The 19,629-nt window shown below is 65.9% G+C and overlaps 2 protein-coding genes and 1 non-coding gene across 5 annotated transcripts; 1 reads left to right on the top strand and 2 right to left on the bottom strand.

Moving 5' to 3' along the window:
- The first annotated feature begins 267 nt into the window (after positions 1 to 267).
- On the top strand, positions 268 to 11,292 carry SORT1 (sortilin 1). Of its 2 annotated transcripts, none has more exons than XM_015298776.4 (20): positions 268 to 432; positions 1,444 to 1,503; positions 1,601 to 1,674; positions 1,804 to 1,906; positions 2,508 to 2,672; positions 3,754 to 3,827; positions 3,903 to 3,952; positions 4,028 to 4,155; positions 4,235 to 4,379; positions 5,078 to 5,233; positions 5,317 to 5,423; positions 5,751 to 5,853; positions 5,960 to 6,128; positions 6,558 to 6,748; positions 7,505 to 7,694; positions 8,775 to 8,891; positions 8,993 to 9,101; positions 9,179 to 9,285; positions 10,067 to 10,190; positions 10,273 to 11,292. In XM_015298776.4, the coding sequence occupies exons 1-20, from the start codon at positions 274 to 276 to the stop codon at positions 10,285 to 10,287; spliced, it is 2,346 nt and encodes a 781-aa protein (XP_015154262.2). In that variant the 5' UTR covers positions 268 to 273; the 3' UTR covers positions 10,288 to 11,292. The 2 variants fall into 2 exon arrangements, with proteins under 2 accessions (XP_015154262.2, XP_046760155.1); XM_046904199.1 differs by having other exon boundaries at positions 4,025 to 4,155.
- Positions 10,987 to 18,776, bottom strand: LOC101748755 (copine-5-like). 2 transcript variants are annotated; one of them, XM_025143834.3, is made up of 21 exons: positions 18,592 to 18,776; positions 17,276 to 17,320; positions 17,161 to 17,207; positions 16,702 to 16,805; positions 16,463 to 16,502; positions 16,227 to 16,303; positions 15,930 to 15,989; positions 15,792 to 15,855; positions 15,435 to 15,538; positions 15,123 to 15,227; positions 14,672 to 14,713; positions 14,525 to 14,600; positions 14,301 to 14,354; positions 14,172 to 14,233; positions 13,956 to 14,002; positions 13,656 to 13,837; positions 13,429 to 13,556; positions 13,249 to 13,351; positions 12,477 to 12,534; positions 12,324 to 12,397; positions 10,987 to 11,943 (listed from the first exon to the last, which is right to left on the bottom strand). In XM_025143834.3, coding segments are annotated over exons 2-21 (1,617 nt in total). In that variant the 5' UTR covers positions 17,277 to 17,320; positions 18,592 to 18,776; the 3' UTR covers positions 10,987 to 11,754. The 2 variants fall into 2 exon arrangements, with proteins under 2 accessions (XP_024999602.2, XP_024999601.2); XM_025143833.3 differs by having other exon boundaries at positions 17,280 to 17,320.
- Positions 12,456 to 12,510, bottom strand: MIR12252 (microRNA mir-12252). The gene has a single exon (NR_162016.2). It is a non-coding gene; the product is annotated as a microRNA mir-12252 (primary transcript).
- Positions 18,777 to 19,629: the final 853 nt, after the last annotated feature.

Below are 19,629 nucleotides of genomic sequence, written 5' to 3'. Positions count from 1 at the left end.
GAGGGGCGGGCTCGTACCCATCGGACTAGCACCGGGAGCCAATCGCGAGAGGAGAACGGCGGTGATCGACGCGGCAGCGGGCTAATCGGAACGCTGCCGCGGTGGAGGCGGTTCGCCGGGCTCGAGCGACGTCCCCTTGAACCAACCACGCGGCGGGGGCGCGGCGAGGGGGCGTGCCGCGGGGCTCCGTTAACCAATGGGGCGTGGCGGACGGGCGAGGAGGCGGGGCGAGGCCGGTGCGGGCGCGGGGCGGCGGCGGCGGCCGGAGTCGCCATGGGCCCGCGCGGGACGGCGCGGCTGACGGCGGCGGTGGCGGCGGTGGCGTTGGCGGCGGCTCTGCGGACGTCCCCGGGCGGAGGGCCGGAGGAGGGCGGGGAGGGCTGCGGGGGGCTGCGCGGCGTCACGGCCGTGCTGGGCAACAACACGCACCAGGTGAGCGGCGGGCGGGGCGGCGCCGGGCGGGGGGACGGGAGGACCGGGAGGACCGGGAGACCCCCGCACCGCCACCGCCACCGCCCGGCGGCAGCGAGGACGGACGGGACGGAGCGGCGCGGGCGGACGGACAGAGCGAGGCGGGGAGGGGCAGACGGAGCCCGGGGCACCCACCGGGCTGGGCGGGGGACGGACGGACAGACGGACGGGGAGCGCTTCGCCGCCTCCCCCGGTGCAGACGGAGGTCGGTTGCGGAGCCGGGTAGGGCGGCTGGACGGACGGACGGACGGGCGGACAGCCGCTCGTGGTGGCCCTGTGTTGCCTGGGTGGGACGGACGGACGGACCGACAGCTCCGTCACGCGCCTCTGGACGGACAGCCGGGCGGACGGACACACGGACAGCCCCGTCCCGCAGCGCGGGGTGCCCCGATCCGACCGCCCCCCCCTCCTCCCCACGGCGTCCTCCGCCACCGCTCCCCGCAGGGTGCGCCCGCTCTGCCGGCCCGGCCGGTCGTTAATTGCCGCTAATTGGCACCCGGGGACGGGCGCCGCCGGGACGCACCGGGAGCGCGGAGTTGGGACGCGGTTGCTGCGGTCCGCTGTCTCCGCTCCGTGTCCGCGCCGGGGTCGCCGTTCGGCCGGGGGTCGTTTCCATCCCTTCCCCTTTCCCCCATTCCCCCCTCCGTGCAGGGGAGGCGCGGGGCGGCGCTGCCCGGCGGGGCGCTGTTTGGGCAACGGGGACGGCGGCGGTGGCCTCATTTCCTCCCCTTCCTGAGCAGAGCCTCCCCGCCCCACTGCCGCCCCACACCCACCCGCTCCTCCCCCCGGCCCCGCATCCCCCCGATCCCCACATCCCCGTGCCCTCTATCCTCCTCCCAGCCCCCTCCCGGCGTTGCGGACCCTCAGGAGCTCCGTGTCCCCATCCCTGTGCGCACCCCGCGGGGTCCCCCCCGTCCGGGGGCTGTCGGTCCCGGTGCCCATCGAAGGACGTTTCTCCCTTCTCTCCCTCAGTGCGTCTTCGATGACCTCAGCGGCTCCGTGTCCCTGTCCTGGGTGGGCGATAGCACGGGGGTAAGATGGGCTGAGGGTGGGGGTGCTGCCGCCCCACTGAGGGGCTGTGGGAGGGGGGGACCCCCGGCGCCGAGCCGTGCACGCTGTGCTCCCGCAGGTCATCCTCGTGCTGACCACGTTCCAGGTGCCCTGGGTCATTGTGATCTCCGGGCAGTCCAAGCTCTACCGCAGGTACTGACCCCCCCCTAATCCCCCTACTGTCCCCCCGTCAAATTTGAGGAGTGGGGCCCCGCAGGCAGCGTCAGCCCTGGCTGCTGAGGGGGTCCCAGTGGTGCTGACAGCCGTGCCGTCCCCTTACAGTGAGGACTATGGGAAGACCTTCAAGGACATCACCAACCTCATCAACAACACCTTCATCCGCACCGAGTTCGGCATGGCCATCAGCCCCGACAATTTGGGGAAGGTGGGAACCCCACGCCCTGACCCAAACCCATAACTGAAACCCCCACCCAAACCATTAACCCCTACCCCAAACCCACAACTGAAACCCAAACCCCCAATCCTAACCATTGACGCCTACCCCAAACCCCCAGCTGAAACCCCAACTGAAACCCCAACCCTAACCCTTAACCCCTACCCTAAACCCACCCCCCCAACCCTAACCATTAACCCCTACCCTAAACCTAACCCCCCAACCCTAACCGTTAACCCCTACCCTAAACCCAACCCCCCAACCCTAACCATTAACCCCTACCCTAAACCCCAACCCTCTACCCTAAACCCAACCCCCCAACCCTAACCATTAACCCCTACCCTAAACCCAAGCCCCCAACCCTAACCATTAACCCCTACCCTAAACCCAAGCCCCCAACCCTAACCATTAACCCCTACCCTAAACCCAAGCCCCCAACCCTAACCATTAACCCCTAACCCGTAACTGAAACCCTGACCCTACCCCTATCCTACCCCCTAATCCCAACCCTTATCTGCTATCCCACACCCCCCCTCGGCCGCCCTGGGTGCGGTGCCGCAGTGCTGAGCCCGGTGCTGTGCCCCCCCCGCAGGTCATCCTGACAGGCGATGTCTCCGGTGGGAGCCGCGGCGGCCGCATCTTCCGCTCGTCCGACTTTGCCAAGAACTTTGTGCAGACGGAGCTGCCCTTCCACCCGCTGGCACAGATCTCCTACCACCCCCAGGACTCCGACCGCCTGCTGGCGCTCAGCACCGATGTATGGCCGCGGGGAGGGGGGGGCGTTGGGGATGGGATGGGGGGGCGTTGGGGATGGGATGGGGGGGCGTTGGGGGATGGGATGGGGGGGCGTTGGGGATGGGATGGGGGGGCGTTGGGGATAGGGAGGTGTTGGGGATGGGATGGGGGACGTGGTGGGATGGGATGGGGGGGCGTTGGGATGGGATGGGGAGGCATTGGGGGATGGGATGGGGGGGCGTTGGGGATAGGGAGGTGTTGGGGATGGGATGGGGGACGTGGTGGGATGGGAGGGGGAGGCGTTGGGATGAGATGGGGAGACATGCTGGGGATGGAGTGATGGTGGGGATGGGGGGACGTGGTGGGATGGGATGGGGGGGCGTTGGGGATGGGATGGGGGGGCATTGGGGATGGGGTGGAGAGGCGTTGGGATGGGGAGACGTGCTGGGGATGGAGCAGTGGTGGGGATGGGGGGACGTGGTGGGATGGGATGGGGAGGCGTTGGGGATGGGATGGGGAGGTGTGCTGGGGATGGAGCGGTGGTGGGGATGGCATGTTGGGATGGAATGGGGGCATGTTGGGATGGGGTTGTGTTGGGGATGGGATGGGGCCGTGCTGGGATGGGGCAGGGACATTCTGGGATGGGGGGACGTCGTGGGATGGGATAGGGGGAGGTGTTGGGGATGGGATGGGGACATGTTGGGATGGGGAGACGTGCTGGGGATGGAGCGGTGGTGGGGATGGGGGGATGTGGTGGGATGGCAGAGTGTTGGGATGGGATGGGGATGTGTTGGGATGGGGCTGTGTTGGGGATGGGATGGGAGCGTGGTGGGATGGAATGGGGGGACATGTTGGGGATGGGGCCGTGCTGGGATGGGGGTGGGGACATTCTGGGATGGGGATGTGTTGGGATGGGTTTGGGGGGACATGGTGGGATGGGATGGGGAGGTGTTGGGGATGGGACCATGTTGCAATGTGGATGTGTTGGGAGGGGGTTGTATTGGGGATGGGATGGGGGACGTGTTGGGGATGGGGACGTGGTGGGGGTGGGGCTGTGCTGGGATGGGGACGTGCTGTTGATGAGTGGCATTCGTCTTTTGCAGAACGGCCTCTGGGTCTCCAAGGACTTCGGGGAGCGCTGGGAGCAGATCCACAGAGCCGTGTGCCTGGCCAAGTGGTGAGCGCCCGCCCGCCGTCTGCGCTGCCGGGGTGGTGCCGCCGCACCGCCGCCTCCATCACCGCTCTCTTGCAGGGGTGCAAACAACACCATCTTCTTCACCACATACCTGAACGGCTCCTGCAGTGAGTGCCGCCCCGCTGCTGTCCCCGGGGAGCGCGGGGCGCCCCGTTAACCCGCTGCCCTTTGTCCCCAAGAAGCTGACCTCGGCTTCCTGGAGCTGAAGAAGACCACCGACTTCGGCAAGACCTTCAAAGTCATCGGCACCAAGATCTACTCCTTCGGGCTGGGCGGCCGCTTCCTCTTCGCCTCTGTCATGACCGAGAAGGTGGCCATCCCCTCCCTGCGTCCCCACCTCCGTCGGCGCAGGGAGGAGCCGGGCTGAGGCTGTGCTGTGGGTCCTGCAGGGTTTCACGCGGCGCATCCACGTCTCGCTGGACCAAGGTGAGAGCTGGAGCATGGCACAGCTGCCCTCCGTCGGCCACGAGCAGTTCTACTCCATCCTGGCGGCCAACGACGACCTGGTGTTCATGCACGTGGATGAGCCGGGCGGTGAGCGGGGGTTGGGGGGGGGTGGGGTGAGGATAAGGTGAATGTGGGGATGGGATGGGGGTGAGGATGGGGGTAGGATGAGGATGGGATGTGGGTAGGAGATGGGAGGTGTGAGGATGGGGATGGCGTGAGGATGGGAGGAAGATGGATGTGGGATGGGGGAGGAATGGGGATGGAGTGTGATGGGATGGGGATGGTGTGAGGATGGGGATGAAGTGAGGATGGGGATGGCATGAGGATAAGGTGAGCGTGGGTGTGGGATGGGGATGAGGATGGGGGGTAGGATGAGGGTAGGATGGAGATAGGATGTGGGAGGGGTGTGATGGGATGAAGGTGGGGATGGGATGGGGTGAGGATGGGGATGGGATGGGATGAGGCTGAAGTGGGGGTGGGATGGGGTGGGCGCTGTGCAGCTGGCACACCGCAGCAGCAGCAGTGCGCCATGGAAGCTGCTCCGCTCCGCAGCACGGCGCCCTGAGCCCGGGCAGGGCTGTGCCTTTGAGGAAGGACTTTTTCTCATTAATTCCTTCATGAGCAAACTAATTAGCGGGCAGTCGCTGTGGGAAGGCACATTCCTGGCACGGAGCGTGGCCGTGTGTCAGCTGTGGGGCTTTTTCCTCTCCCTGCGCTCCTCCCCCCGCACGGAGCCGATGGGTGCCCAGGGCCCCCCCATTACCACCACCCCATCCCCCCCCCAGACACCGGCTATGGCACCATCTACACGTCGGACGACCGCGGCGTGGTGTACTCCAAGTCCTTGGAACGTCACCTCTACACCACAACGGGCGGGGAGACCGACTTCACCAACGTCACATCGCTGCGCGGCATCTACATCACCAGCGTGCTGTCCGAAGGTGGCAGCTCAGCTCCGGGGGGGGTATGGGGGGGGATGTGGGGCTGTGGGGACGCGCTGCCAACCCCGCTGTGCCCCCTGCAGATAACTCCATCCAATCCGTCATCACCTTCGACCGAGGTGGGGAGTGGGTGCCGCTGCGGAAGCCCAAGAACACCACGTGCGACTCGACGGCGCGCAGCAGGGAGGAGGTGGATGCCGGGTGCTCTGTGCCCAACCGGGGGCGGCCGTCCCCACCCCCACGCTCTGAGCCCCCCCCGGGTGGGGTTGGGATGGAGACCCTCAGGGCGGGGGTGTGTTGGGGTGACGCACACCGCGTTTTGCCCCATCCCTGCAGGCATTCGAGGCCAGGCTGGATGTGGCTCTGGGCAGCCTGGGCTGCTGGTTGGTGACCCTGCACATAGCAGGGGGGTTGGAACTGATGGTCATTGTGGTCCTTTGCAACCCAGGCCGTTCTGTGGTTCCGTATGATTCTATGGCAGAGCCCACCCTGATGCGTTTGCTGCTTGTCCTTGCAGTGCAGCCTCCACATCCACGCGTCCTACAGCATCTCCCAGAAGCTCAATGTGCCCATGGTGCCGCTCTCCGAACCCAACGCCATCGGCATCGTCATCGCGCACGGTAGTTGTGGGGGGCACAGAGTATGGGGGGGGGGGGGGGGGGTCTGCATCCCCATAGCCAACAATCAGTGCTGCCCTCACTGTTGGTTTGGTTTCTTTCCCCCCAGGGAGCGTCGGGGGGGCCATCTCGGTGATGAGCCCTGATGTGTACATCTCGGATGATGGGGGGTACACGTGGGCACGGATGCTGGAGGGCCCCCACCACTACGCCATCCTGGACTCGGGCGGCCTCATCGTGGCCATCGCACACAGCAGCCAGCCTGTCAATGTCCTGGAGTGCGTGGGGAGGGGGGGCTGGGGGTCCCGGCAGGGGGAGAAGGGGGGTCTGGGGGGCTGTGGGGGTTGGGGAGGTGCCAGGGCTTGGGGGTGGCCATGGGGATTTGGTGGGGGGGGGGGGTGTGGAGGCTGAGGTGGACTCTGAGGGTTTCTGGTTGGTTTCTGGGGTTGGAGATGGGATCTTCTGGGTGGGAGGTTTGGGGTGGGCTCAGAAGTTGGGGAGGCTCTGGGGGGGGTTTTGGGTATGGGGATCTGCAGGGCATGGAGGTGGGTTCTTGGGGTTCGGGCTGTGGGGTTGGGGGGCTCTGGGGGTTGGGATGCAGAAGGGCAGCAGACGCCTCCCGTGCTCCCATTGCTGCAGGGAGGTGGGAGTGGGGGGGGGTCCATTCCATCTCCTGAGCATCCCCCCCTCCCCCCCCACCTCTGCAGGTTCTCCACTGATGAGGGGCAGTGTTGGTACCGTTACACCTTCACCAAAGAGCCCATCTTCTTCACCGGGTTGGCATCCGAGCCCGGCGCCCGCTCCATGAACGTCAGCATTTGGGGCTTCCGCAGCAGCTTCCTGTCCCGAAAGTGGGTGTCCTACACCATTGACTTCAGCCAACTGCTCAGCCGCAGCTGTGAGTGAGGGGGGAACCCCCCCGTGGTGCCACCTTTGGGGCTGAGGTCGTCGGGAGGGGAGATAACGAGGGGGGAAATAAGGGGAAGGATGGGGGTGGTGATGGGGGGAAATGGGGATGGAGGGGGGGTGGGATGGGGGGTGAAATGGGGATGGGGATGGATGTGGGGTGGGGAATAGGGATGGATATAGAGATGGGAATAGGGGTGGAGATAGGGATAGAGGAGGGAGTAGGGATGGGTATAGGGGGGAATGGGGATGGAGGGGAAATAGGAATGGAAATGGGGGAGGAATAAGGATAGATAGAGGGGAGAATAGGGGTGGAAATGGGGGTTGATATGGGGGGGAATCGGGATAGGTATGGGAGGGGAATGGGAATGGGAATGGAGGTCAGGGATGGGAAAATAGGGATGGAAGCATGTGGGGGTGTAGGGCTGGGAAGAGAGGAGAATAGGGATGGAGACACGGATAGATAGAGGGGGGAGTGGGGATGGGTATAGGGATGGAGATGAGGGGATGGAGGGGAAATGGGGGGGAATAGGAATGGAAATCGGGACGGGGGGGGGTACGGATGGGTATGAGGGGGAGTGGAGATGGAAACGGAGGGGAATAGGGATGGAGAGAGGGATGGAGAGGGGGGGAGAAGAGACGCGGGGATAGGGGCGAGGATGGGGAGGAGCAGGGATGGAAATAGGGGCGAAAACGGGGACGGAAACGGGAGGGGGGTGACGAGGGGCCCCTGCCCCCCTGCGTGCAGGTGAGGACGAGGACTACACCATCTGGCTGGCGCACTCCAGCGACCCCCGCGACCCCTCGGACGGCTGCATCCTGGGCTACAAGGAGCAGTTCCGGCGCCTGCGCAAATCCTCCGTCTGTCAGAACGGCCGCGATTACGCCGTCACCGCGCAGCCCTCCGTGTGTCCCTGCACCCTGCACGACTTCCTCTGGTACCGCAGCCCCCCCACTGCCACCGTGTCCCTCTGTGTGACCCCACTGCCACCGTGTCCCTGTGTGTGACCCCAGTGTCGCCACCTCCCTGCACCCCTCATCCCGGTGCCGTCCCAATGCCGCCGTGTCCCTGCACACGATCCCGGTGCCGTCCCAGTGCCACCACATCCCCTCCCACCTCATCCCAGTGCCCCCACGTCCCCGTGCACGACCCCACTGCAGTCCCAGTGCCACCCCAGTGCTGCCACGTCCCTGCACCCCTTACCCCAGAGCCATCCCAGTGCCACCCTGTCCCTGTGCAAGACCCCAATGCCATCCCAGTGCCACCGCGGTGCCACGATGTCCCTGCCCACCTCATCCCACTGCCATCCCAGTGCCGTCGTGTCCCTGTGTGTGACCCCAGTGCCATCCCAGCGTCGTCCCATTGCCACCATGTCCCTCCCACCGTGTCCCCGTGCATGATCCCACTGCAGTCCCATTGCCACCACAACCCTGCCCCCCTCATCCCAGTGCCATCCCAATGCCACCATGTCCCAGTGCATGACCCCAGTGCCATCCCAGTGCTACCCTAGTGCTGCCATGTCTCTGCTCACCCCATCCTGGTGCCATCCCAATGCCACCACGTCCCTGTGCATGACCCCAATGCCATCCCAGTGCCACCGCAGTGCCATCCTATCCCTGCCCACCTGATCCCAGTGCCCCTATGTCCCTGTGCATGACCCCAGTGCAATCCCAGTGCCACCCTATCCCTGCCCCCCTCATCCCAGTGCCACCCTGGTGCCACCATGTCCCTGTGCATAACCCCAGTGTCACCACGTCCCTGCACCCCTCATCCCCGTTCCACCATGTCCCCGCATATGACCCCAGTGCCACTTCAGTGCCACCATGTCCCTGTGCATGATCCCAGTGCCAGCCCAGTGCCACCATGTCCCTCCCACCTCATCCCAGTGCCACCCCGGTGCCACCATGTCACTGTACCCGATCCCAGTGCCACCACACCCCTGCCCACTTTACCCCGACGGCCCCACTCTTGCTGGGCTCACACCATGGGGTGCTGAACCCCCCTCACCCCCCCGCAGTGATTTCGGCTATTACCGCCCCGAGAACCAATCTGTGTGCGTGGAGCAGCCCGAGCTGAAGGGCCACGACTTGGAGTTCTGCCTCTACGGCCGCCGCGAGCTGCTGCGCACCAGCGGGTACAACCCCAATCCTACACCTCGGGGGGGGGGGCCGGGGGGGGGTCCTGGGGGCTCACAGCACATCTCCCCCCCCCTCTCCACCCCCCATTTTGTTCCAGGTACCGCAAGATTCCTGGGGACAAATGCAGTGGAGGGGAGAGCCCCAGCAGGGAGGAGACAGACATGAAGAAGAAGTGCACCAGCACTCTGCTGAGCCCCGGGCAGCTGGTGGGTGCCCCCCTTCCACCCCGACGTGGCTTTGGGGTGTGCTGACCCCATGGGGTGACGGCGTGCTGTCCCCGCAGGCGGCGTCCCCCGACCCCACACCCATCGTGCTGGCCGTGGTGGCCGTGCTGCTCGTTAGCGCCGTGGCCGGCGTGCTGCTCGTTAAGAAATACGTCTGCGGTGGGAGGTGGGTCCCAGCTTTGGGGTCCCCGTGGCTCTGTGGGCTCCCGGGGGGTTTGTAGGGTCCCCGTGGCTTCGGGGATCCCCCTGCTTGGAGAGTCCTCGTGGTCCCCGTGGAGCCTCTCAGTGGCTTTGGGGTGCCCATAGTCCCTATAACTGGGGGGGCTCTGTGGGTCCCATGGGGTCTTTCCATGGCTTTGAGAGGTCCCCATGGCTTTGAGGGGTCACCCATGGCTTTGAGGGTCTGTGTGACTTGGGGGCTCCCCATGGCTTTGTGCTCCCTATATCTTTATAGGGTTCTTCTGGCTCTATAGGGTTTCCATGGCATCGGGGTCCCTATGGCTGGGGATTTCTGTGGTCCCCATGGGGTCTCTGTGACTTTATGGGGTCCCCAGGGGGTCTCCGTGGCTTTGGGTTCCCCATGGCTTTTTGGGGTCCCTCTGGCTCAGAGGTCTTCATGACTTTATGGAGTCCCCATGGCTGGGAGGGGTCCTCGTGGTTCTGTGGGGTCTCCATAGCTTTATGGGGTCCCTGTGGCTGGGGGGGGCATCCCTGTGGCCCCCAGGGAGTCCCCACGGCTTTGGGTTCTTATGAAGTCCTCATGGCTTGGGTGTCCCCATGGGCTTTGTGGATTCCCCGTGGCTTTTTGGGGGGGGTCCCCATGCGCTCCCCTTGGCTGCCGGCTTCCCACAATCACTATGGGATCTCCGTGCCGTTATGGGTTCCTGGGAGCGCCTGGGAGCTCTGCGTGGCTTTGTGGGGTCCCCACATCTCTGCCCCCCCCCCAGGTTCCTGGTCCATCGTTACTCCGTGCTGCGGCAGCACGCTGAGGCCAGCGGCGCTGAGGGGCTGGAGACAGCAGACCCCCCCTCACCACCCTACAAGGGGGGGTACCACGACGACTCGGATGAGGTGAGCCCCCCCACACACACACACCATGAGGACCCCCCCCCCGGGTTGGGGTCCCTGCAGTGACGCTCCCCTCTCCCCCCAGGACCTGTTGGAGTAGCGGCGGCGCTGGGACGGCACAGAGCTGCGCTGGGGGGCAGGCAGGGCTGGGGGGGCTGTGCTGCGGGGGGGGCACACAGCAGCACGGTGGGAGTCCATCCGAAGGGTTCTTTGCAGCCGGGGGGGGTCAGTTTGCTCTTATTTCTTTTGTTTTCCCCTTGATTTTGTTCTTTTTTTTGGGGGGGGGGGAGGAGGGGGGGTTATTTCCCTTTTTAGGGGGGGTATTTGGTATTTTTATGGGTTTTTGTCTTTTTTTTTGCTCTTTCCCCTTGGTTCCCCCAGGCTGCAGGGCTGTGACCCCCCCACACCCTATTTGATGGAGCTGCCCCCCCCTTGGGGTGTGCCCTCCCCCCCAGCCCAGCATGGGGACCCCCCATGCAGCAGCACATGAGATGCAGGGGGTGGGGGCCCCCCCATTCTCCAAAGCAATACGCTGCTGGGGGGGTACCTCCCAGCCCGCCCCCCCCGGGCTGCCCTTGGCCGAGGGAAACGTAGCAATAATGAATTCAGGCTTGAAGCTTTTTAACAAGGGGCTGGGGGGGGGGGCGGGGAGGGGGGGCTGTGTGTCCCTGTCCCATTCCCCCCCCCCCCCAGCTCTGCTTTCACCCCGCCATGTTTCAGTCCCAGCACTGTCACTGTCTCCTTACACTGGAAATCCCCTTCCATGGGATGGGGTGGGGGGGGTGGGCAAGATTTCGTGCCCCCCCCCCCCCACCCCACAGTATAGGGGTGTGTGCAGGGGGGGCTGCTTGCATGCGCTTCTGCAGCGCCGCAGTGGGGCCGGTGCATGCCCCCCCCATAGGGAGATGCCATAACCCCCCTGCCCCCCCCCTCCCCCCCCCCAACTCAGAGCTGGGTGGTGGCAGGGTTGGGGGGGGGGGTGTGGGGGGGGGCCATGTAGAGCTCTGTAAATAAACCCGGACGTGTGATAACTTTATACCGGCATTTTTCTGTATATTTGCAATATTTTGGGTTCTTAGAAATAATAAAGGCGAAATGGACCCTGTGTGAGCAGCTGTGTGTGGGGGGGGGGGGGGGGGGCACCCAATGGGGAAGGGGGTTTGGGGGGGGGGGGGGTGATTAAAAATTCCATCGTTTATTGCAGATTAAGGCAACGCACCGTGGGCACACAACACATCCATGCACGTAGAAAAATAACTTGGGGGGGGGGGGGACACCCAGGACCCCCCCTTGGCCCCCCCCCCCACTCCTTGCTGCGAAGGGACAGCACAGCCAGGGGATGGAGGAGAGACATGCGGGGTCCTGGGGCCAGGATAACACAGCGGGTGGGAAATGCCCCCCCCCCACCCATCCTGGGACCCCCAAAAATCCCAATTTCCATTGGGGGGGGGGGGGGCTGGCAGTGAGTGGCTGAGATTTACCCGTGACCTCAGGGCAGAGGTCGGTACCTGTGTGTCCCCAGGTGTCACCCGGGGGTTTGGGGGTGGGGGGGGGGGTGGACATGGGGTCAGGGCTGGGAGGGTGGGGGGGGCCCGGGGGGGTCGGGGCTGGGGGGTGCAGGCTGTGGTTTGATGCCGTGAGCCTTCATGTAGGAGATGAACTGCTCGGGGATCTCAGCCAGCACGTCCTTGGCCAGGCGTGCCATGCTCAGCACCTGGCTGCCCCCCCGGTCCGTGTAGTCGCGGAAGGGGACAAACTGTGGGGGGGGACGGGGCACAGGATGGGGAGTTTGGGTGTCCCCATGGCCTGGAGCACACCCCTGTCCCACTGTGTCCCCATATCTCAGTGCCCCCCCCCCATGTCTTGGATTACCCCATATCCCACTGCATCTCCAGGCCATGATCCCGTCCTTCCCCCCCATCCCTCCGTGCCCCCCCCAGTCCCAGTACCCCCCCATCCCACTGTACCGCCCCCAGCCCCACTGCACCCCATAACCCAGCACACCTCCCCCATCCCCCCATCCCCACACTGGGCCCAGCAGTGGCACCCCATCCTGGTGCCGCTGGGAGGGGTCTGTGGGGGGGTGGGCAGGGTGGGCACCCTCTACCAAAGTACAGGGCTGGGGGGGTCCCATACCTGCACAATGTCCCTCTCAGCCACCTTCCCACGGGAGGAGATGCGGATGTCATCCCCGTCCAATTCCACCATGGCTGCAGGGAGAGGTGGGGGGCTGAGTGCTATCAGCCCCCCCCAGACAGCAGGGACCCCTCGGGGGGAGCACAGCCTCACCGTCAAACTCAGCCTGGCCGACCCCCACAATGATGATGGACATGGGGAGCTTGGCTGCCTGGAGGGGGGGAATAGTGAAAACATATGGGGTGACACTGCCTCTGGGCACCCATGGATCCGTGGGGTGCCATGGGGTGCCGTGGGGTCCCCCCCCAGTGGCAGCACCCCCCCCTTAGTGCCGCCCCGGTGCTGTGTGCCACGTGGGGGCTGCGCTGCGTGGGCACGGCTGTGCGCATGGTGCTCGGGGCCGTGACGTGATGTGTGGGTGCATCCCGCTCTGGGGCTGAGATGTGCAGCCCTTTGGGGCTGCTCTGCCCCCCCTCCCCACCCCTGGTGGCACAGCATGCATCACACATCCCCCCCCACCCCCCCCACCCAAACACGGGGACAGCAGCCCCACATCCTTCCCCCGCCCCCTGACCCCAAACGGAGCTCTGCCGCCTCTGCTCTCCCCTGGAGCACCCCATGCACCCAGCTGGATGCTGCACCTCCATGTTTTGGGGTACCCCAATAAACCACAACCAAGATAGCGGTCCTGCACCTCAATATTTGGGGCATAACGTGTCCTTAATTGGCTCTTGCATCCCAATACTTGGGGCACCCCAATACCTGGGGCACCTCACGCCCCCAGCTGAGCCTTCCACCCCAATGTTCTCAGACACCCCATGCCCCCCAGTTGGATCCTACACCCCAGTACTTGGGGCACCCCATACCCCCAGCTGGGCGCTGCCCCCCTGGGGGGCTCAGGACACCCCCTCATGGCAGCACTCACATTGACGATGGCCTCCTTGGTCTGTGCCATGTCCGAGATGACCCCATCGGTGATGATGAGCAGCACGAAGTACTGCGATCCATCCGGCACAGCCGCTGCTGAGCTGCAGGACCAGCATTGAGCACAGGGTGTGGGTCGGGCATCCCCCCCACCCCCCCACCAGGACCCTCCCCCTATTACCGGGCCACATGGTTGACCACAGGGGCGAAGTTGGTGGGGCCATAGAGCTGAACGCTGCGCAGGCTGCGGTGGTAAGCCTCCAGGATGCCCTCAATGCCACTGCACGATGGGTTGGCCGCGTCACCATTCTGCGGGATGTGATGGGGTGATGGGGGACGATGGCATCCGGGTGACGAGGGACACTGTGAGCCGGTCCCAATGGGAGGGAGGGGAGGGGGGGGTCTCACCAGTGGGAACTCGTGGGACACGCGCCCATCGGGTGGGATCTTGGCGCCGAAGCCGAGCGCGGGGAACATCTTATCGCTGTCGTAGTCCTGGATGATCTCCCCCACCGCCCTCAGCGCCATGGTGTAGGCGTTGAGCTGGTAGGGGCTCAGGTAGTGCAGGGAGGTGGACTGCGAGGGGTTGCCTGCATCCAGGGTTGAGGATAAGGGGGGGGGGGGGTGTCAGCTTGTGGGGTCGTGGCCCACCCCCCTCACCATGCGCACCCATCACCGGGGGGTGTACCGCCCACTGCCAGCACCCACCGTTGGATGCAGTGAAGTCGATGGCCACCGTGAAGTTGATTTGGGTCCTGGGAGGGGGGAAACCCCTTGTGAGGATGGGGAGATGGAGGGGGACCCCCCGCTCCCCCCACACCTCCCAGGTCCACATGGGCGATGTGCCCCAACCCACAGCTCCCACTCCTGGAACCCCACCGGGGCCACCGCCACCACCGCATGGATGGGAGCATCACGGCTCACCCGCCCCGGATGTAGTCCAGGAATGTGTGGTCGGACTCCACGGCGAAGGACAGCAGTGTCACCTATGGGGACAGCAGGCTGAGCGGGACGGGGGCCACGCACCGCGCCCCGCGCTCACCCAGCCCTCACCGTCCCCGAGTTCAGGTACTTCTTCTTCTTCATCTTCTTCCGGGGGTTCACCACCTGCGGAAGGCAGAGGATGTGGGGCACGGCGGCACGGAGCACCCAGAGGTGCACCCCGGGGGCTGTCACACCCGTGGGTGATTCCTCGGGGGGCGGCGCAGGACCCAAGGGTGCAGAGCGGGGGTGGCTGCAGTGGGGGCACAGCACCCATCTCCACGCCCCCTCCTCACCTCGTAGACGTTGAACTGGCTCTGCCCCCGCGCCAGCTCCCGGTAGCTGGTGGTGAACTCACCGATGAAGTCGTGGCTGTAGGGCAGGGGGTGTCACCGTCACCTTGGGCAGGGATGGGGAGGTGGCCCCACTGCCCCCCAGCTCACCTGCCATCACGATCCCAGTCGTACACCTCCACCTTGATGGCTCTGTAAGGAATGGGGGGGTCATGACTGGCACCCAAAAGCACAACCCTGCACACCTCCTTCCCCACGAGATCGTGTTGATCCCTCTGTGGGGGCTTTTCTCCTTCCTCCTCCTCCTCCTCCTCCTCCTCGGCCGGTTTCGGTGGGATATTTTTATCCACTGTTGCCACAGCAACGTCCGACACGGGGCTGAGGCGGCAGCGCGACGCCGAGCCACCAACCGGCACCGGGGGCTCAACCGGGCGGGCAGCGGGGAGGACCCATCGCAGGGATGGAGAGCCCAAGGCAGGCGGGTACCACCGAGATGAGAGGGGAAGAGGGTACAGAGCGGCACCCCCACCGCCACGGGGTACCATAGAGATGAGGGGAAGAGGGCACAGAGCAGTGCCGCCTGGAGGACCGCGGCGCTCACCGGTCGTAGTCGCCGTTGCAGAGGGCGCGCACCGGGATGGCGAAGGCCGGCCAGACGGGGTTCAGCGTGTTCCTCATCACCTCCGTCTTGTGGCAGATGGTGAAGCTGTGGGGGGGGCGCGGGGGGGCAGGGATGTCACCCCATGGCCAACACGCATCACTTTGGTAGGGGGGAGGGGTGGTGGAGACCTGCCCTCAGTGCCACCCCTATGTGTGGGGGTGGTTCTGTGCCTCCCCCTTGGGGGGGGGGGGGTGGGAGGTAGGGTTGTACTTTCCCCCCCACCCCCCCAATCTCATGTTTTGGGGTACTCACGTCCCGTCCTCATTGCTGCGGTAGAAGACCATGAAGGGGTCGGATTTGCCAAAGAAATCCTTCTTGTCCAGTTTGTTGGCACAGAACTGCAGCGTGGCCACGTCCTGCGGCACAGGGGGGGGTACCAAAGGGATCCCCAGTCTATGGGCACCAAATGGGACACCCCCCCTCTGTGGGCATGGGGGGTTCCATGGGAGCAGCCAGGATGTGGCTCTCTCATCATCCTCACCCATGTGGAGGAAGGCCCCAGGCACAGCCACAGAGCTCTCAGCCCCCCCTTTCCCTGTGACCTCCCCCGTGGAACAAGATGGAGAGGGGGGGGTTCCAAAACCATCCCCGACCTCCCCCAGCTCTCACCCTGCAGTTTCCCAGCTCCTCAGCCAAGAGGATGATGGTGCCACACTTCTTGCCCGGGATGCCCCTATGGGACAGGCGGTGAGGGGGGGCACATAGTGACACGTGTCCCCATCGGGGGGGGGGCACCCCAATGCTCACCCATTGGACATGGCTGGTGCCGGCTTCCTGCTGCGGGGGTGCGCGGTAACCGTCCCCATCCTGCGGGGACACACAGTGGGGTGGGGGGAGGGCAGCCCCCAGCGGGACCCCGGGTAGGGGCAGCTCAGGGTGGGGGGGAAGGGGGGGTCAGCACAGAGCTGTGCTGTCCGCACTGCGCTCTGCTCTCCATCCCAGACACCACCAGGATGTGAGATAAGGACCTTCCATCGTCACCATCACCCGCGGGACGCCGGGCACAGCCCCCCCCCCCCTCCCACCCCCCCCAGCCCTGCTCACGTCAGCGGCTTCTCCAGGCGGCTGCCGGACGAGCCCACGATTTCACCCAGCGTGCAGAAGGCCTGGCCCAGGAAGTCCTGCAGAGAGAGGGGTCACCACCGCAGCCCCATCCCATCCCCATCCCATCCCCATCTCCATCCGCTATCCCCAGCCCTATCCCCATCTCCATCCCCATCTGCCATCCCCCATTCCATCTCCATTCCCACCCCATCCCATAGCAGCAGTGCCACACTCACGTGCTTGGAGAGGTCGGGACTTTTGGAGTCCACATCGTACCTGCGGGATGGATGGGAGCGCGGCAGTGGGGCACAGCGGGGATGGGGTGAGGGGGACTGCGCCCGGGGTGGGGTCACAGCAATGGGGATGGAGATGGGAGAGGGATGGGAGACCAAAGGGGATGGGAACGGCGGATGGGAATAGGAAATAGGGATGGGGAGGGGGCCGCGCCGCGCTGCGATGGGCTGGCAGCACTCACAGGTCGAAGCGCAGATTCTGCTTCTCCTCGAAGAAGTAATTGAGCACAAACTTGCGCACGAAGTCGGGGTTCAAGGAGTTGTCGATGACCTCAGTGCGGCCAAACTGGGGCAGCGCCGTCAGGGGGGGCAGCGCCAGGTGCCCCTTTGTGCAGCCGCGGGGGCAGCCCACCCACCCGCTCATTACAGCCCGAGCCCCTCAATTAACCAGCCGCTAATTACAGGGCACGCGGCCGGGGGCGGGAGCGGGGCTGCAAAGCTGGGGGAGGCTGGGCGTGCTGATTGGCCACCTGCCCTGCGCCCCAACACGCGGGTTGGCCGGCTGCCCGGCCCCCCAACGTGCTGATTGGTTGGTTGAGCGGTACCCCAACGTGCTGATTGGACAGCAACCCAACGTGCTGTTTGGCTGGCTGGATGGCACCCCGACATGCTATTGGCCGCAGCACGGGGCCGGCACTCACCTCCCGCCACTGCTTGGTGTCCGGTCCCTGGGTGTAGAGGACACACACTGGGGACAGAGGTGGTGCTGCTCAGCGCTGGGCCCCCCCGGCCCCCCGAAACCCCCCCCGGCCCCACTCACATGGGTCAGATTTGGAGAAGGTGTCCTTGTCCAGGAGCTGCCTGTGGGGAGAGGGGAAACTGAGGCACGGGGGGGGCACACAGGTGTGAGTTGGTGCACACAGTCTGAGTGTGTCGGTGCACAGCCGGAGCTGCAGTGGCTTTGGGGAGTTTCTCTGCTCCCCGATGGAGTGGGAGGAAAATAGGTCGGAGCGGCCGCAGGCAGCACAGCCGGGGGGGCACACAGCGGGGGGGGGGGGGGGCGCGCCCGGGAATCCCCACCCCAAACATTGAATCCTGAACTCAGCCTGCATGAGCGGCTTTGGGGTCCCCGGGGGTGGGATTGAGGCAGAGAGGGGCAGTGTGCCCCCCCCCCCCCCCCCGCCCCCTCCCCTGCAGTGAGCGCAGTGTCAGCATGGGGGGGGGCGCCGGGTGGCAGCGGGCATAGGGCAGGGGGGGATGCAAGGGGAGAGGGGGGCATGGAGAGGAGCTCGGGGTGGGGGGCATAGGGGAGATGGGGCAGACCCCGTCCTGCTACCTCCCAGTGCCCCCCCAACCCCACTGCCCTTTTCTCTCCCAGTGCCTCCCAGTGCTCCCCACAGCACCCCACAGTGCCCCTCGCTGCTCCCCAGTAGTTCTCAGTGCCTCCCGCAGCCCCGGGCCCCCATGCAGCCCCCGGGTACCCCCCCACCATCCACCCCTGTGCTCTTCATTCCCCAGCACCCCCCAGTGACCCACAGCCACCACCCCCACATGGCTCCCCCGGTGCTGCCCAGCACCCTATGGTGCCCTACAGCTGCAGCCACCTCCGCTCTCCCAGTGCCCCCACAACCCCTGGGTGTCCCCCCCCCCCAATGCATTACATCCTCTGTGCTCCCCAGCTCCTTCCAGAACATCCCAATACCCCACAACAACCACATCTGCTCCCCCAGAGCCTCCCGGTACCACACACCGAGTGCTCCCCAGTGCCCCCATTACCTCCCAGTGCTCCCAGTTCCACGCACCCCAAGTGCTCCCCGGTGCCCCACACTGCATACACTCGGAGCGCTCCCCGGTGCCCCCATTACCCCCCAGTGCTCCCAGCTCCGCGCACCCCAAATGCTCCCCAGTGCTCCCAGTGCCTCTCAGCACCACACGCCTGCAGTCTCCTCCATTCCCCAATGCCTCCCAGTGCCCCCAGTGCCGCTCACCGTGGGTGCTCCCCACTGCCTCCCAGTGCCCCCCAATGCCTCACACCTGCAGTCTCTCCCACTCCCCCACTGCCTCCCAGCGCCACACACCTCCACCCTCCTCCATTCCCCACTGCCTCCCCGCGCCCCGCACCCCTCTCCTACCTGCAGGACACCGTCAGCTCCACCTTGGTGGCCGGGACGCAGCCGCCGCCGCCCGCCCGCAGCCCCCCCAGCCCCGCCATGCCCCGCACCGCCGCCGCCGCCGCCGCCGCCGCTCCCGGGGCCGTCCCGGCGCTCTCGGGGCTCCCGGTGCTCCCGGTACAGCGCTGCCGCAGCGCCGCCGCCCCGGGGCTGCCCCCGGAGCCTCCCGCGAGCCCGCCCCGGTACGGCCCCCGCGCCGCCCCCGCGCCGCCCCCAGTAGCGCCCAGTGCTCCCAGTGCCGCCCCCACCACCACCCAGCGCTCGCCGTGCCGCTCTGCAGCAAGCCCAGGACCGCCCAGTGCTCCCAGTGCCACCCCACTGCATCCCCAGTATCTCCCAGTGCCATCCCCTGTATCACCCAGTGCTCCCAGTGTTGTCCCCTGCATCACCCAGTGCTCCCAGTGCCACCCCGGCACACCTCCAGGGTCACCCAGAGCTCCTCACGCCAACCCAGCCTTGCCCAGTGCTCCCAGTGCCACCCCACTGCATCTCCAGTATCTCCCAGTGCCACCCCCCATCACCCAGTGCTCCCAGTGCCGCCCTGCTGCATCCCAGTACCACTCAGTGCTCGCAGTGCCACCCCATTCTGCCTCCCGCATTCCCAGTGCTCCCAGTGCCACATCCCCACTATCACCCCATGATCCCCACCCCACCACCCACATCCCCCTGCACTGCTGCCCCTCAGTGCCTCCCAGTGTGCCCAGTTCCCCCCCCACCCCACCCCCGTGCTCAGGGTGCTCCCCGGTGCCCACAGTGGGGCTGCACTGAGCCCATGGGTGACATACCTGTGCCCCACGGGTGACACGTTCCTCCATGGGTGGCCCACATCTCCCACGTGGGCATCTCCATGTCCCCACGTGTGGGTTTGGTGCCACGGGTGACACCTCCGTGCCATGTCCTGCTGGGTGACATCTCTGTGCCCAGAGGTGACACCTCCACGTCCCACAGGTGATGCCTCCGTGCCCCACGTGTGACACCTCTGTGCCAATCTCCGTCCCC

This window comes from Gallus gallus, chromosome 26 (genome assembly GCF_016699485.2).
Source record: "Gallus gallus isolate bGalGal1 chromosome 26, bGalGal1.mat.broiler.GRCg7b, whole genome shotgun sequence".
In the NCBI taxonomy this organism is placed as follows: domain Eukaryota; kingdom Metazoa; phylum Chordata; class Aves; order Galliformes; family Phasianidae; genus Gallus; species Gallus gallus.
The sequence above is the reverse complement of the archived record's forward strand: the minus strand, read 5'-3'. Positions and strand labels throughout refer to the sequence as shown.

Coding starts and splice junctions, on each gene's coding strand:
- SORT1 (XM_046904199.1), top strand. CDS start 274: ATGGGCCCGCGCGGGACGGCGCGGCTGACGGCGGCGGTGGCGGCGGTG. Junction 1,504..1,600: donor GGGTGGGCGATAGCACGGGG/GTAAGATGGGCT, acceptor GTGCTCCCGCAG/GTCATCCTCGTGCTGACCAC. Junction 6,749..7,504: donor CCAACTGCTCAGCCGCAGCT/GTGAGTGAGGGG, acceptor CCCTGCGTGCAG/GTGAGGACGAGGACTACACC.
- LOC101748755 (XM_025143833.3), bottom strand. CDS start 18,671: ATGGCGGGGCTGGGGGGGCTGCGGGCGGGCGGCGGCGGCTGCGTCCCG. Junction 15,228..15,434: donor CGCAGCAATGAGGACGGGAC/GTGAGTACCCCA, acceptor CCCCCCCCACAG/CTTCACCATCTGCCACAAGA. Junction 13,557..13,655: donor TGTCCCACGAGTTCCCACTG/GTGAGACCCCCC, acceptor CACATCCCGCAG/AATGGTGACGCGGCCAACCC.